This window comes from Hemiscyllium ocellatum, chromosome 1, assembly GCF_020745735.1.
Source record: "Hemiscyllium ocellatum isolate sHemOce1 chromosome 1, sHemOce1.pat.X.cur, whole genome shotgun sequence".
NCBI classification, from domain to species: Eukaryota; Metazoa; Chordata; class Chondrichthyes; order Orectolobiformes; family Hemiscylliidae; genus Hemiscyllium; species Hemiscyllium ocellatum.
Genome location: NC_083401.1, coordinates 106,381,119 through 106,397,797, shown reverse-complemented (window position 1 = coordinate 106,397,797; position 16,679 = coordinate 106,381,119). Strand labels below are relative to the sequence as shown.

General features: G+C 41.4%; 1 protein-coding gene across 5 annotated transcripts in view; it reads left to right on the top strand.

The window, feature by feature from the left end:
- Positions 1-16,679, top strand: part of LOC132815744 (kelch-like protein 5) — a 144,171-nt gene that overhangs the window by 75,750 nt on the left and 51,742 nt on the right. For all 5 annotated transcript variants that reach the window (XM_060824873.1, XM_060824881.1, XM_060824902.1 and 2 more), the window contains exon 6: positions 11,885-12,097. In XM_060824873.1, the coding sequence (XP_060680856.1) occupies positions 11,885-12,097 (213 nt within the window). The remainder of the gene's footprint in view (positions 1-11,884; positions 12,098-16,679) is intronic.

Below are 16,679 nucleotides of genomic sequence, written 5' to 3'. Positions count from 1 at the left end.
GCACTGTTTCGTTCGGATAATTGATTATTCAGTTAATTGATTCAATGTATTTCCTCTGGAGCTCGGAGCATTTTGACAAGTCTGCTCCCTGTTCAGGGGACTAGGCAGTAGCACACCGCTTGTGACCAACACCCCCCCCCCCCCCCCCCCCCCCCCCCCCCGCCCCCCGCCAACTCTCCAACACCACACCCGCCCATTGCCCCCAATCCTTCCAATAATGCCCCCCTCCCACCCCCCCAACCCTGTCCACTACCACCCCCGTCCAACACCACCCCCAACACTGCCCACTGCCTGACCTCACAACCCCATCCAACACTGCCTCACCCACCCCCCCAACCCTATCCAACATTGCCCTCCAACCCAGTCCCAGTCCAATTCCCAGCTCGGCGAACAGAATCACAACCCTTCAGTACCGCCCACCCCCAACCTCGTCCAACACCGACCCCATCCGATCCCCGAGACTACTGCTGCTGCTGTTGCCTTTTAGGGGGTGAGTATCTGAATAGCGCCCGCACACAACTTTTTACTGCAACGTTTTGACAAGTTCCACCTTTTCCCTGTACAGGACAATGCTGGAGAGATTATGTGGGGAAGAGGGGGGAAGGGGGTTAGGGTATACCCCTGTGCAGAACTCCAGGGAAAGTGGGTGGGGGAGCAGGCAGGCAGTCATTTGGAGAAGGTGCCTGGGCTCCCATCGATGTCCAGGACTCTGTTCGGCAGCATTTCAGTGAGCCAAGTTCATTTTTAATCCCTGTAAACGAAAGACGCGATTGGTGTTGGAAACACGTCTTTGATGTAATGTTTCTATCGAAACCTTGAGATCTCCTTCGGATAATCCGATATCCGGATAATTGAGGTTCCTCTGTTGGTATGCAAGGATATGGGGACAAGGTGGGAGACTGGCATAGGTTAATAAAACTGCTGCAGGCAGAATGCATTGAATGGCCTCCTGCATCATAACCATTCTGTGATGTCATTCACATTTGATTCAATCTGACTTTGAGTAATGCAGAACAAAAGAAATGTTCTGTCAGCTTTTTGCCTTGCATACTATTAAGGCATTTTTCAAGAATACAAATTCAAGGGGAAAACCAACATTACTGCAAGAAAGAAAAATGCTGATAGTTTGATAAGTGGCCTCTGGTAGGCACATTGCCATAGAGGTATACCCATTAATGCTGATCAACCATTAAGAGCCTGGCTTTGTTAAATTTTAAAACAGACCGATTGATTCTGATTAGTCAAGGCATTGTCCTGAGAAATGATTTGATTTATTATTGTCACATATCTAGGTACAACGAAAACTTTAGCGTGCAATACAGGCATATCATACCATACAAAGATCCTAAGGATAACAACAAAGGGAGGACTACAGTGTTACGGTCACAGTGAAAGCGCATAAAGAGCGAGGTCAACATTAAATTTGAAAGGTCCACTCAGAAGTCTAATAACAGTGGGGGTGAAGCTGTTCTTGAATCTGTTGGTCTGTGTTTAAGCTTTTGTATCTTCTTCCCAACATAAGGGGTTGGAAGAGATTATAACTGGGATAGGAAGGGTCTTTGAATATGTTAGCTGCTTCTGACGTAGTAAGATATAGATGGAGTCAAAGGATGAAAGGTCGGCTTGCGTGGTGGACTCGGCTGTGTTCACAGCTCTTTCAAGTTTATTACAGTCCTGGGCAGAGTAGTTGCCATATCAAGGCAAAGAGCATCTTTTGGACTTCAAGGTAGCCTTATGCTAGTGGCAATCACCAATACTGTTCTTACTCTATTCTAACAGCATGAAACAGCTAGCTCACCTGTTACTCAAACTCCTCAAAGACCTTACCCTGAGGGAGACTGGGCACTTGTAAGGACTAAAAGTAACCTTACAGCTTTCCATGTGTTTGCATGATGTTCTGTGATTGATTTTGATTCTCCATATTTCACTAAACACCAGAAATGGCTTGGGCCCTATTTATAAGGTTTCTGATGAGGCTAATCTTACAGCTTGTGGAACTGTAGTAATCTGAAAGTATATACACCAACTAATGAAGACAGGTTTGTGGTAGACAGTAATGGAGAATCCCCAGACCAATTTCTCAAGTAGGACATCAAAGAAAGGGAGCTCATTTCACTGTTCCACCTCAAACATGGTTAAAAATCATGCAACGCCCAGTTATAGTCCAACAGCTTTTGAGGCTAGTGCTTCCAAATAAACCTGTTGGACTATAACCTGGTGTTGAATGACACCACCAGCGTGGGTTCAATTCCCACACCAGCTGAGGTTACCCTGAAGAACTCTCCACCGTGACTGTTCTCCTCATCTGAGGCATGGTGTTTCTTGGGTTAAACTGTCACCAGTCGTCTTTATCTAATGAGAGAGCAGCCCTATACTCGGGTAAGACTATGGCAGGCAACTTGACCTTACATTGGAAGTATTCAAGGAAAGGAAGGGTTCATACAATCAAAGGCATGTTTCTCATGAAATCCAACAAAGAATTTTATGAGCACTGGACCTAGTGGAGGTCCTACAGCAACCTCATCTATGTGGACATATATGTGTTGTTGCAACTGATTCCATCTGCATGAGTTGTTCAACAAACAGTATTTCGATTCCAAGTTCATAAGTTCAGCAAATACTGATTCATGCAATAGTGGCAGGTCTGGGTTGCCAAGATATAGTGCTGCAGTTCACATTTTTATGGCTTCTTTGTGTAGTACATTGATAACTGAGCTATCAATGTCAAAGAAACACATGTTCATGTGTTCATAATCATTGCTATTCATAGTCAAGTCCGGTATGGTATTTGCAAAAGGGAAGGAATCATTCAGCATTTAAGTGGCAACACCTTTACCAGTCAGTGTCCACTTCTCAAAAATCAGCACTTTTCCTCTCATACAGTATAAATGTTGGTTTTCGTTTGAATTTCTATTCTTGCAAAATATTCCAATGAGTGCAAGACGAGAAGCTTTTTTAAAATGTCTTTTTCAGTAATATTCAAGTTCTATACTACCAAATTACTATTTCATTTTAGAGCTCAGCAAAAATGTTGATAATGTGGTGCCACTGTAAATTAAGTGTCTTCAACTCCGAGTTGAATGCTTTCATTCAGTGAGTGGGCCATATAAAAATCCTAAGTAGAAATGTATTTTTAGAAACTCATTTCCACAAATAATTACCCTTGTCAGATGGGTTCTTCTTGGAGCCTAGTCTCCAATCATGATTCGAAATTGCTTTCCCTAGTAGTCTTTAATATGTAGTCAGAGCTATTCCTTTACAGCAGCAGTTGCTATGGAAACTGCTTGAACCTAGCTATTCGAGTTCATTTAAATTGCATTAATCTCTCAATAATTAAATGGATTGATAGGGATTCTGTGATAAGATGTGTAGTGTTTCTTTCAAACAAATGAAGAAAAACTAAATGTCCACTTGCCATACTTTATATTGGGACCAATATGTCAAATATAAATATAAAAATTATAATTAGAAACATTTTCAATTATTTTATCAACTGTTTCACTTTTACATTAAGCTTATTGTTCAGGACTCCACCAGTTCAAAGATACTTTTATCTTTTCCCAACCTGCAAAATCTTGGAATGATTCCATTCATCTTAGTGAGGGCCAGAATACCAGATTGGCCCAGAAGCCACCTGACTCCAACAAACGTGATGCCAATTAGAAAAAAAGTCAATATTTTTTCTGCTTTTTTTTCACTTCAGATAATGATCCAGTTGCCATTTGAAAGCCATGATTGAACCTGCTTCCACCACGCTCTCAGGCAGTACATTCAGGTTCAACCAGTTGCTGCATGAAAAGTTGTTCCATGAAAGCCATTGACTTTATTGTCAATTGTCTTAAATTTATGTCCTCTTCTTACCCCCTTTACCAATGTGATTGGTTCCTCTGTATCTATTCTGTCCAAATTTATCATCATTTTGAACCCTTTTCAAATTACCTCTTAATCTTCTCCATAGAGAACAGCCTCTAGTGTCTCCAATTTGTCAACTTAACTGAAGTCATTCACTCCAGGGACCATTCTCATAAGTTGTTCAGTACCACCTATGATACCTACATAAAATCTAATGGACAGGGTAGGTTTACTTTTCAGCAATCAGCACATCACTTGCACAAAAGGAAACAAAATAAAATCACGATCATAGAGAAAATGTTGTGTTCAGTTTAGCTGTTACTTGATGAAGCCTGTTGTCTTTGGTTGTCAGGCATTTTAAAAAGTAATCAGTAAATAACTGCAATGCATGAGAGAGCTGGAACAATCTATGAAAAAAATACATTTTCTGGATTTGTGTTTCTGTTGGGTTATTGCACAGAGCTTGAAGCTGTTACTTTTATTAAAACTATTTGTTTTTACAAAACATGTTAAGCTGAATTCCCTAAATGAACGCTCCAATTGTTAAGGCTGCATAACAAAGATAGATCAACAAAGCTGCAATGCTTTCACCAGTCTGGTCTGAGTTACCTGGTCTTAGCCACTGCAGTTAGTTGGGCAATACAACTACACTCTCAGCATTGAGAGGGGGAAAGTCCAACGACATCCCCATCTGTAGGCTGATTTGAGCACTTTCATATCTCAATGTAAGGCTGTCAGTTAGACATTCCACTGGTCCTACCACTTTCATTTGTTTCAAGTCTGCCTATTCATATCCTCACAGACTTACTGGCAAGTGAAGTTAATTAAGAGTCTTTCCTCCATCCTATAACCTTTGATATGTGTTCTCTTCTTCTGATACTGTCTTTTGTGGGTTCTGGGACTATCTTACTCCAGGATAATCAGCTCCTCCCCTCACTGTTCAATGTAATGCACAGGCGATTCCAAATAGGTGCATAGCTTTCCATAGAAGGGAACCGATGAATCAAGGAAGTGGATCAGCACAGGAGTGACAGAAATTATGATTACAAGGTCAGCTCCTCAAAGATTCTATCTCCAGCACTTTCTGTTCCTCCATCTGACGCACAGGGTGACATTACATGAGCTTTTCACAATTATCATTGTGTTTACTGTGGCTGCTTGTGAGAATTCTAGGGCAAATTCGCCTGCCCCTTGTATTTCGAACAATTGTTGGAATGCTATGTGCTCAGATTATAGATCAGGGGATCTGCATGTTTAGGTCAAAACTGTCTAGGTTATTTAGAGTCATAGAGCTGTACAGCATGGAAACAGACCCTTCGGTCCAACCCGTCCATGCCGACCAGATATCCCAACCCAATCTAGTCCCATCTGCCAGGACCCGGCCCATATCCCTCCAAACCCTTCCTATTCATATACCCATCCAAATGCCTCTTAAATGTTGCAATTGTACCAGCCTCCACCACATCCTCTGGCAGCTCATTCCATATACGTACCACCCTCTGTTTGAAAACGTTGCCCCTTAGGTCTCATTTAAATCTTTCCCCTCTCACCCTAAACATATGCCCTCTAGTTCTGGACTCCCTGACCCCAGGGAAAAGACTTTGCCTATTTATTGTTGTGGTTCTGTTCGCTGAGCTGGGAATTTGTGTTGCAGATGTTTCGTCCCTTGTCTAGGTGACATCCTCAGTGCTTGGGAGACTCCTGTGAAGCGCTTCTGTGATGTTTCCTCCGGCATTTATAGTGGTTTGAATCTGCCGCTTCCGGTTGTCAGTTCCAGCTATCCATTGCAGTGGTCGGTATATTGGGTCAAGGTCGATGTGCTTATTGATTGAAGTGCTATGCCTGTAGGAATTCCCTGGCTGTTTTCCACCCAAATAACTTCCCTGGATGTATTTCTGGGAATATCCTCCCTCAGCAAAGCTGTAATGCTATCCCTTATCAAAAATGCCACTCCCCCTCCTCTCTTACCTCCCTTTCTATCTTTCGTGTAGCATTTGTATCCTGGAACATTCAGCTGCCAGTCCTGCCCATCCCTGAGCCATATTTCCGTAACTGCTATGATATCCCAGTCCCATGTTCCTAACCATGCCCTGAGTTCATCTGCCTTTCCTGTTAGGCCCCTTGCATTGAAATAAATGCAGTTTAATTTATTAGTCGTACCTTGTCCCAGCCTGCCCTGACTGTTTGACTCACTTCGGTCCACAGCTGTTCCCGTCTCAGATCGATCTCTTTCCTCACTATCTCCCTGGGTTTCCCCCCCCCGCCATCTTACTAGTTTAAATCGTCCCAAGCAGTTCTAGCTAATTTTCCTGCAGTATATTAGTCCCCTTCTAATTTAGGTGCAATCCGTCCTTCTTGTACAGGTCACTTCTACCCCAAAAGAGATTCCAATGATCCAAAAACGTGAATCCTTCTCCCATACACCAGCTCCTCAGCCATGCATTCATCTGCTCTATCCTCCTGTTCCTGCCCTCACTAGCTCGTAGCACTGGGAATGATCCAGACATTACCACCCTTGAGGACCTGAATCCTGTCAGAAAAAATGATTACTGTTTCTCTCAACAAGACACTGGTTCTTAATGTTAGACCTCCAAAGATGGTATGCCTTGAAGAATCTAACAAAAGTATGTAAAAATATGTTTACTGTTTGACCTCATTAACTGTCAGATTTCATTTTACAAGTACTTGTAAGGTCTTGAAATGGTAACAGCTATTTCAGGAGCCCATTTTAAAGGAGTCCTTCTTCTGAACAGGTGAGGAAATCAATACATGATTCTTTGAATCCATAACTTGGCACTACTATTCAAATCCCCATCTCCCTGCCTTTTTTCCACGTCCAGGCAAACCTGTTCAGAGGTTTCTGAATCTTGCTAATGGTAATTTTCTTTTAAAAGGCAGTTTTCTTTAACAGCTCATGTTCCTCCAAGGCCCAGAACCAAAGTTGAGACCTCTGCTGTGATGCAATTCCCAGGAGGGCAAGTCTACAATTTGCCCTAATTCTTCACCCCTCTGGTTGAAAACCCCGAAGTGGAGCTATGTTCAAAAGTGACTTACAGTCTATGACCTTCCACTGTTAGACATGGCCTCCAAGCTGTTTGATTTTTGTTCTTCTCTCGCTCTTATTTTCCATTGCACACTGCCTGGAAGTTGATCAGAAGGATCCAACTTGCACACCTATGTGTAACATTTGCAGTTTGCTTCCATCATCCTCCTGCCAAAAGTTACAGTTAATCCAAATTCTACCCAATGATAAATCCCTACTTTTATGACCCTCTAGCTCAAAAACATTTGTTTTAACTTTATCACTTGAAGAAAGAGAAATCATGAGACTGAAACCCCTTGGTTACTGATTCACAAATTAGTGGAAACAATTTGTTGCTGTTAACCTTTAAAAATCAAATCTGACAGCAGTCGCCAGCTCCATTTCAAAGTGAATTTGAGCATAGGAAGAATCACGTTAAAGGGTATAAAGAAATATTTCTGGTAGATGTATTCATGAGCATTAATCTGCAGCTGCCTGTGATGATTTCTTTACCTATGACTAACTTTCATCAGCATTTTCTGGTGCCAACCCATAAATTATAAGTGAATTCAATTTCGCAATCAGCATGCTGCAATTTTAACTTGGAAGTTCCAGATTGCTCACTCCATTCTGTATCCACTATTTATGTTTCTCTGGGCCTATATTTTCTCCCACTGTCAACTCTGTTTACTGTGAATCTAAAAACAGTTCTCAAAGTGAGTTAGTCAGCGAGTTATAAACCATAGATGTATGTCCTTGTGTGCAAAAGAGCAGGCGCCTAAATGTAAGATCGAATTTCTTTCATAACCCAAATCAGATAATATGTAACTTTGTTTTGTTAGATTAAATTTATCAGCTGAATTCTCCTATCAAAAATGGAACATTTTCCACCATTAGCTAATTATCGTGATCACAACTGCTTTAAAAAGATCTCTCACTTTTGGCCATGGTTCCATTGCAGACTTATTTAAACATAGAAGATTTGATTCAATCAATCGCTATGCTGCTGACAATCTCAAACAACCAAAGATTGATAGAGATGCAAAGTCCGCGGCTGTTTCCAAATAAATGGGGCACATGTTGGTATTTCATCACTTTTCTGGTTAAGAGTTAACCCTGATTTACTGGCACTCTGCTTCTCCTTTTAAAAGGAGTGATGTCTAAGCTTGCAGCCAAAGAAATAATGTGATTTTTAATTGCATGCCACCCATTTCCTGCATGTACAATGATGGTCAGCAATTGACCAAAGAATTCATGAGTAGGCTTTTGGCCCAAAGAATCTGTCCTGCCATTTAGTGAAATCATAGCTGATCTGATCATCCTCAACTCCAGTTTTCTGTATTTTTCCCATTACACTTACAGGAAGGGACACTACGTTGTGAAAACAAGTGCATCTTCTAATTAAGATTCATTCGTAGTTCACCCTCTATTATCGTTAACTAAATAGGCGTTTAGACTGAGCAAGTGGGACGGGTTGGCCTAGTGGTAATGACACCGGACTCCTAATCCAGAATCCTTAGCTGATGTCATTACAGAACATGAGTTTTTACTGCATGGAAGGAGGCTCTTTAAGACCATGTCCACACTAGTCCATTTTTCAGCAATTGGCCAGTAAAATTGAAAGCTGTTATTTCAGGCGTTCAATGAAATTGTCTTTAAATGTCTTGAGTGTTTGTCTCTACAGTGAATTCCAGATACCCACAATTGTCTGAGTAATAAAGTATTTTTCTCAAGTCCCATCTGAGCTGCATACTCCTTATATTTTAAACTGTCTCAGTTATTGACCTCTTTAAAAAGGGAAACAATTCTCTCCATCTCCTGTACACCCCAGTCGGTTCTCCCCTCAGCCTTCTCTGCTGTAAGGAGAACAACCACAGATTATCTAGTCTGTTTTCATGGCTGAATTGCTCCAGTTCTAGGCAACATTCTGATCTGTACCCTCCTCCATAACCCTCCCTAGTGCAGTCATGTCCTTCCTTTTGTGTGGTGACCAGAACTGCACATCGTCCTCCAGCTGTGGCTGAACAGTACATACTGCTCCACCATCATCTCTTTGTTCTTCTACTCAGTGCCTTGTCCAATAAGGTCCCATATGTCTCTTAGCCACCATATCTAGCTGCCTTCTAGGATCTGTGGGCAAGCATACCAAGGTCCGTCTGATCTTCTACATTTCCTGTGATCTTACCTTTCAATGTGTACTCCTTTGCCTTGCTAGCCCTCCTGGCTTACATCAGGAGGCTAATTTGACAACAATTTAAACATACAAATCAAATTCTTCCACTGGGCAAAAACAAAGGATCCACCTGAATATATCTTTGTCACCAATATGTAGTAAAGATGCTGGCTCTGCAAAATTGCTTACATATTCTGTTCTTTTTAAAAATATTCATAAATCTTTTCTGGAGACATGTACTGTATTTGTGATGAGTAAGCAGAATATATTGAACCATATTCTGCAATATAATTATCTTTTGTAATCAACAATATAATATGAAAGCTTTGAGGAATAAAATGGAAGATGTTCCGGCTGTAATTTTCGTACCTTTTTATATGATTTTAATTTAAAACCAATCTCAAATAGTCACTTTTTCATGTTGCGAATTTTCTATGTGTAAAGTTGATGGGAGCAGAGCTGAGGGATTTTTTTTGCAGGCACTGTCAACATCAAGTATTAGTTACAGAACAACAAAAACTAGATGAATGGTAACAGTTTCTCTACATAATCTTTAGGTAACTTTATTCAGCTTTCACCTTCAGAAGACCATTTACAAATCTGCAAATTTCACACTTCTTTTTATAATGACAGGCATTCTTGTGCCATGAGAGTTGAGGCATCGACTAATGTCAAATTCTAATACTATTGGCTCCTGCCTAGTAGTAAGTGGTAGAAAATTTGAATAAACATTTGTATTATTTTTTCCTTAATATATAAATGAATCTTAGTATATCTCTGTCACACGAGTTTTTTTTTCCCCTCCTTTAAAACTGCTGGTAGGTGAGGCATAGGGCCAGACATTTGCAACACTTTCGGGAATACCATCCAACAGGAGTCCATCAGAGCAGATGCAAGTTTATTCATTTCCTGAAAATGTACGTAGTTTCAGGAAGGTCAAAGCCTCTACCCACCCAAAAAGAGCCCCAACAATTCAGAAAGCGGTCATTTGGCCCGTTGTATCTGCACTGATCCTCCGAAGAGCATCCCACCAGTTCCCACCCCCTACCATATACCTGTATCCCCACATTTATTAAGGCTAATCTACCTAGCCTGCGCAGCCCGGGAGACTATGGGGCAATTTTGCATGGCCAATCCACGTAGGTTGCACATCTTTGGAGTGTGGGAGGAATCTGGAGCACCTGGTGGAAACCCACAGACATGGGAAGAACATTTCACACAAATAGTGACCCAAGGCTGGAATCGCACCCGGGTCCCTGCACTGAGGCAGCAGTGCTAACCACTGAGCCACCATGCTGCCCAGTTACTATTACTCAGTAACTTTTTCAGAAGATGCTCAACCAAGACTTGCAGGGGAAAATAAAAACCAAGAGTTTCCCATTGCTGTGCTATTATTCAACATCCAGCAATGAATTTGTGCGGAAATGTCTGGTCTTAGAAATTATGTAAGGAGGTTGACCACGCTAATGATGGACATCAGTGATCACTAGCTAACAAGTATCATTCTCCATCCAGGAAATTCCATGTCACTGGGTTCTGGGCCTGTGGGTTCTTGCATGGTTGATGACCCCGATCCTGCAACTGTATATGTGGCAGGTGTTTTTAGGAGGTGGGATTGTACATTGGGCTCAAGATTACCGACATTCCTTTCTCAGGCTCCTTTTTCATACTTTGCCTTGACGATGGGTAGTCGCAAAGAATCTTATCCCTTTGAAGATCCTCCAAATTGGTTTCTTCTGAGTGAGGATCTCCCAGCTACTGATGCCACTTGAGGCAAGTCTTCAGGGAGGTGATTTTGAAGCACTTCCTTCGTCCTTCTCTTGCTAGAGTACTTTCCTTGAGCTGGACGAAGAAGACTTGCTTTGGTAGTCAGAACTTGAGTTTCCGAAGCACGTGGTCAGCCCGATGAAGTTGGCATTGAATGATCACGGCCCTTACACTGGTGCTGTTGGCTCCATCAAGGTTGCTGATGTTAGTAGACCTGTCCTCCCAGGTGATGTGGAGAATCCAATTCGAACAGCATTGATGATACTTCTCCGGAATCTTGAGGTGGTTTTTATACATGGTGCACGTTTCTGAGCCAAATTAAGACTTGTATACATGGATCTTCATAACGGCACAGCTGTTGCCATTGTTGAAAACTCTCATTTTTCTTTAGATGTTCAACTCACAGATTGGATCCCCACATCATAGTCAGCTTTAGATGAGTGGCACCCCAGTTAGAGTAAATGTTCTCCGTTTGGGTGAATTCCTTTGTTGATTTTAATGGATGAATAGACTGAAACTTGTCTTGGGGATGAGTTGCTAAAGTACTGGAGCCTTCTTGAGTTTGGGGCTGAGACCAATTCTTCAGTATGTTTCTACAAAAGGCTTTAAGCGAGGCTTGAAGATTGACTTTTTTTTGAGCACAGAGATGACTTTCTCATCCACATACTGAAGTTCCACAAATGGTATCAGTGTTGTTTTCTTCTCTGATTTCAACAGGTTGAAGTTGAAAGATTTTCCATCCATCCTGTAGACAATTTCCACACCTCTGGGAAGTTTATACTTGGAATAACTTTTAGTTCTGCTGATGTTATAGTGTACTATGAAATTGGACTGTCATGTTTGTAATTCCAACATGTACATATATTGCGTGAACATCAATTATTTGTATATGATTTCAGGTAACAAAATATGGCAGAAGACCTTTTCAATACATTTTAGATGCAATGACTCCTGCATTTCACATTTTTTGTGTAAAATGCTGATATATCCCCTGTTAATCCAATCGTAAAATAATTGCAGACAGTTGACCTTGGGAGAAATGTCAAGTGATATTTCTTCTTTTGTTCTAGGAGCACTTCATGGATGTGATAAGGAATCAGGAGTTTCTACTGCTGCCAGCAAATGAGATAGTTAAACTGTTGGCTAGTGATGACATGAATATACCAAATGAAGAAACCATATTGAATGCACTGCTTAGCTGGGTTCGGCATGATGCAGATAACAGACAAAAAGACCTTAGCAAATTGCTGGCTTACATCAGACTTCCTCTGCTGTGCCCTCAGGTAAATTACATATTTCTTTAAACTATCACTTAGTTGATTCCGTTAATTCATTGAAAGAGTTACTGTCTTGGCAAAGATATTTGGCAAACCTTTCATTTCAGAATGAAGAAGAACCATCAACAGATTTATCATGAGAACATCCACAAGTGACACGTGGTGTATTAATTTGACTTGAGTCATGGAATCTGTGGGGCTGCTTTTCATTTGAATTTTCATCATTCTCTTCCCTGTACAGACAACTCAGATGTCTGACACACCTATTCTAGCTGTATTCCAGAAGTCCACCTGGTCTTCTGGGATGCAAGCTGTATGGCTGCATGTGCAATAAGGAATTCTCCAGGGATACAATCCCAGGCAGTTATGTTCCCTAAGCCCAAAAGTGGGGAAACAGTGGTACCCTGGCGTCACATAGCCCATCTGGCTAATATTTTATAAGTTCATCTACGGAATGAAAATACATATGAATAATTGATGTTCGTGTAATATATGTCCATGTTGGTATTCCAAATTTGGGTAATATGGGTCTTGCCAGTAATGTCACCATCTGGTCTTGTTAAAAGTATCAACCAGCAAGAAGCATCCTACAGTAGCAAAAATAGAAGTTGCTGGAAAAGCTCATCCAGTCTGACAGCATCTATGTAAAAAAAAAAATTAGAGTTAACATTTTGGGTCCAGGTGACCCTTCCTCAGTTTTGAAAAAAGATCATCGGACCTGAAGGATTAACTCTGATTTCTCTTCACAGATGCTGCCAGACCTGCTGAGTTTTTCAAGCAATTTATGTTTTTGTTTCTGATTTACAGCATTGCAGTTCTTTTGGATTTTATCATAGAGTCGCATCCTGATTTCAGATAAGTTAAGATTATGGATTTTTAAACATTGTATATATCTGAATATTTGGGTTCAGCAATTTCTAAAATGTTGCTAAATCTTCTCAGGGTTTGAGGAGAGTGCTGCTGGATGACTGATGCAGTGATGATGCATTTAGCAGCATGAGAGGATGATGATGTAGCAATTAGACATCATATGAAGATGTACCACTTACCTTTGACCACTTGCTTGAACTCATTAGACCTAAACATTGTTTAATGGTTTTCATGGTGAAGCCATGAACCTTGAGTAAGATTTTTTTTTATGGTCACAGAATATAAAATTTGCTCTGAAAAGAGCAAATATTATCTTATAAGAGCATCAAAGAACTGATCCACCTGATTTGTGTAGTGTTCTCTTGCCCATCCTCTGGAGAAACAACTGGAACAGGTGAAAGAGACAAATATAAATAACTGGTTAGTAGGAAAGTCACTAAGTCCAAGCCCCTCAACCCCTTTCCTAATACCCATTACTGAAACAATTGAAGAAGACAGTTCATGATCATTTAAGGGAAGTTGGAGATCAGTAAATACTGACCTGGCCAGTGTTGCCCACATCCATAGAACTGAACAAAAATAGATGGGATCTTCCTGCTGATTGTGCAAGCTATTGTGGTTGTAATAGATCAGTGCATCATAATATTCTTACTGCTGATTTGTTGTCTGCTTAGAATTAATAGTTTTCTTTTTGCGGAAGTTATCCAGAAGGCTGTTGTTTTGGGGAATGATTGTGTCTTAGTAGATCTCCATTGCCTCCTTGATGTGTTGTTTGTGCCAGTGCATGATGGATGGGATGAAACTAGAGATGGGTCACTGGGTTTGGTGATTAGTGAGTTGAGCGTGTTTGACAATAAGAGAAAGTGAGGTCTGCAGACGCTGGAGATCAGAATTTAAAAAGTGTGGCACTGGAAAAGCACAACAGGTCAGGCAGTATCAAGGAACAGGAGAATTGACGTTTCAGGCATTTGGTGGAGGTAAGGGAGCTGAGAGATAAATAGGAGGGGGGCATCTGGGGAAAGTAGGTAGGAAGGCAATAGGGAGACACAGCTGGGTGATGATGGTGATAGGTCTGAGGAGAGGGTGGAGTGGATAGACAGGAAGGAAGATGGGCAGGTAGGACAATTCAAGAGTGCGGTGCCAAGTTTTAGGATTGGATCTGGGATAAGATGGGGGGAAGGGGAGATGAGGAAACTGGTGAAATCACTGATGCCATGGCGATGGAGAGTCTGCAGCAGAAGATTAAGCAGTCTTCCTGCAGGCATCGTGTGAGTTGGATTTGGTGGTGGAAGAGGCCCAGGACTTGTGTGTCCTTGGCAGAGTGGGGGGAGTTATAGTGGTTGGCCACAGGGCAGTGGGATTGTTTAGCACGTGTGCCCCAGATGTTCCCTGAAACATTCAGTGAGTTGGTGTCCTGTCTCCCCAGTGAAGTGGAGACCACATTGAGAGCAATGGACGCAGTAGTTGAGGTTTTTCGATGGACAGGAAAATCTCAGCCAGATGTGGAAGGATCCTTTTGGGGCCTTGGATGGAATGTTGATAAAGCTGGGGAGGGAAATATATCTCTGCGGAATGCTGATAGAGGTGGAGAGATGGCCTACTATTTCAAGGACAGCAGTTTCCCCTCCCACGTGGTCAACAATGCTCTCCAGTGCATCTCCTCCTCTTCCTGCACCTCCGTCCTTGAACCCCACTCCTTCAACTGCAATAAGGTTCACCCCCCCCCCCCCCCCCCCCCCAAACACACACACACACCGGTCCTCACCTTCCATCCAACTAATCTCCAGATACAGCGCGTTATCCTCTGCCATTTCTGCCGCCTACAATCGGACTGCACCACCAGAGGTATATTTCTCTCCCATTCCTATCAGAGACCATTGCCCTGCGACTCCCTCATTAGGTCCACGTGCTGCCCACCGCCCCCACCAACACATCCTTACTTCCTGCCCCCTCACTTCCAAGGCCCTACCTACTTATTATGGCACAATTCCTCCTGATTTACAGGCAAATTATGTTGCCCAAAGTGTCATGGTCTATGAATCGTTCTAAACAGTATTTTGAAGATAACAAGTATAGTGTAACGGTAAAATAATTTTAATGTTTTCATTTGGTCACTTCTGACACTGCTGCCAGCTCATCAGATCCAGACTCCAACAATTAACCTTCCTGGTAATCTGTTTCCGCTGCCTTCACAAGGTGATCACTGAGGGCCTTCTATTCTATCAACAGACTAGGACATCTCTTTTCCTGCCCATCTGCACCACCATCTTTCATCGGTCACTATGGAACCTCTGTCTGCCTTAGTGTTCAGTTTCCAGAGAATTTCAATGGAGCAATGTTTTTGTCCAGTTAACGTAATGAACATTTCTGCAGGTGGGTGAAGTGTTGGGTTAAAGAGAATCCACACATAAAGGGATAGTATTATCATCATATTTAAGTGAAGTAAGACTGAAAGTATCTCCCTCACCTTTTTCCAGCCTTTATGCCAGGTAACGCACCAACTCCAATTTATGCCCATATAAATGGGTGTCCAGGATTACTAAGCACTGAACTGTTATGTAGAAAGAAATTTAAAAGGCTAATTGGGAGATCTGAATGAAATTAATTGACTCTTGTTTTACATACACTTGCTATTCTTGGCATAGTTGTCAATACTTAACCATTCAACGTGGCTCACAGCAGCAAAAGAAATTCAGCTGCTGTGCCCTCTCTCTTGATTGATATGGTGTCTGATACTGGAGTTGTTTGCCTCATAAAAGTAAGTAAATATGGGCTCTGTTAGTTGCTATCTTTAGCTTTACCTAGACAGTTGTAATTCATATTGACTGCAGTTTATGGGCGATTAAAGTTCATATTCCAAGTTGTGTCCTTTATGTCTAATGGTAAGCAGACTCTTTGATTTAAGTAGCCTCAAAGTTTAACCTGATGCTGTCTTGGCATACACTAAAATGGACACAAATTTACAACTTGTTTATGCTGTATATTTGTCATATGAGATTTTAGCTAGATTGTGTACTGGAAATCTAACCTGAGTTCTATTTGCACTGTTTGAGAAAATAAATGTTGCTTTTGTGCATGGAAGAGGCGAGGCAAATGGGCAAACTTTGTCTCAAAACGTTGGTTTCGCTTTAAGAAAATGGAGGTCACATCTGTGTCATTACAATGAAGAAACCATATCAATGCACAGTTTTCTAACTTTGCCTCAGGTCTCTCTAAGTGTAATTTACCTAAGTTTGGTGCTGTGATGGGAAGTGCAGTTCATAAACTGTGATTGTCAATAACATTGAAGCTATTGTAGGACAGTTAGAGGCTCCAAAGCAGTTATGTCTTGTATTCTTGAGAAAACTAAATTGGGGTGATCTGAAGACATCTGACATCATTGCTATTTTATTCAGAGTCCAGTATGACTTATCATGGCAGTTTTTAATCTTGAAGCAAGTTAAACCAATCCATTGGTAAGATCATAAATTGCTGTTGACAGACAGCATATAAAAATGAAGATTCTAATGTCCCTCAGCTGGTCAGGCAGCATTTGAGAAGGGAGAAACAGGATTAACATTTTAAATCAGTGACCTTTGTTTGACAAAAGGTCATTAGCCTGAAATGTTACAAATAATGTTAAGCCTGCTGAGTATATGAGTTATTTCAAGGTTCAGTTGGTAGTATTTTGTTTGCTTTTGTAGACAGCATTGAAATGTAAATGAGAATTGTTTTATTG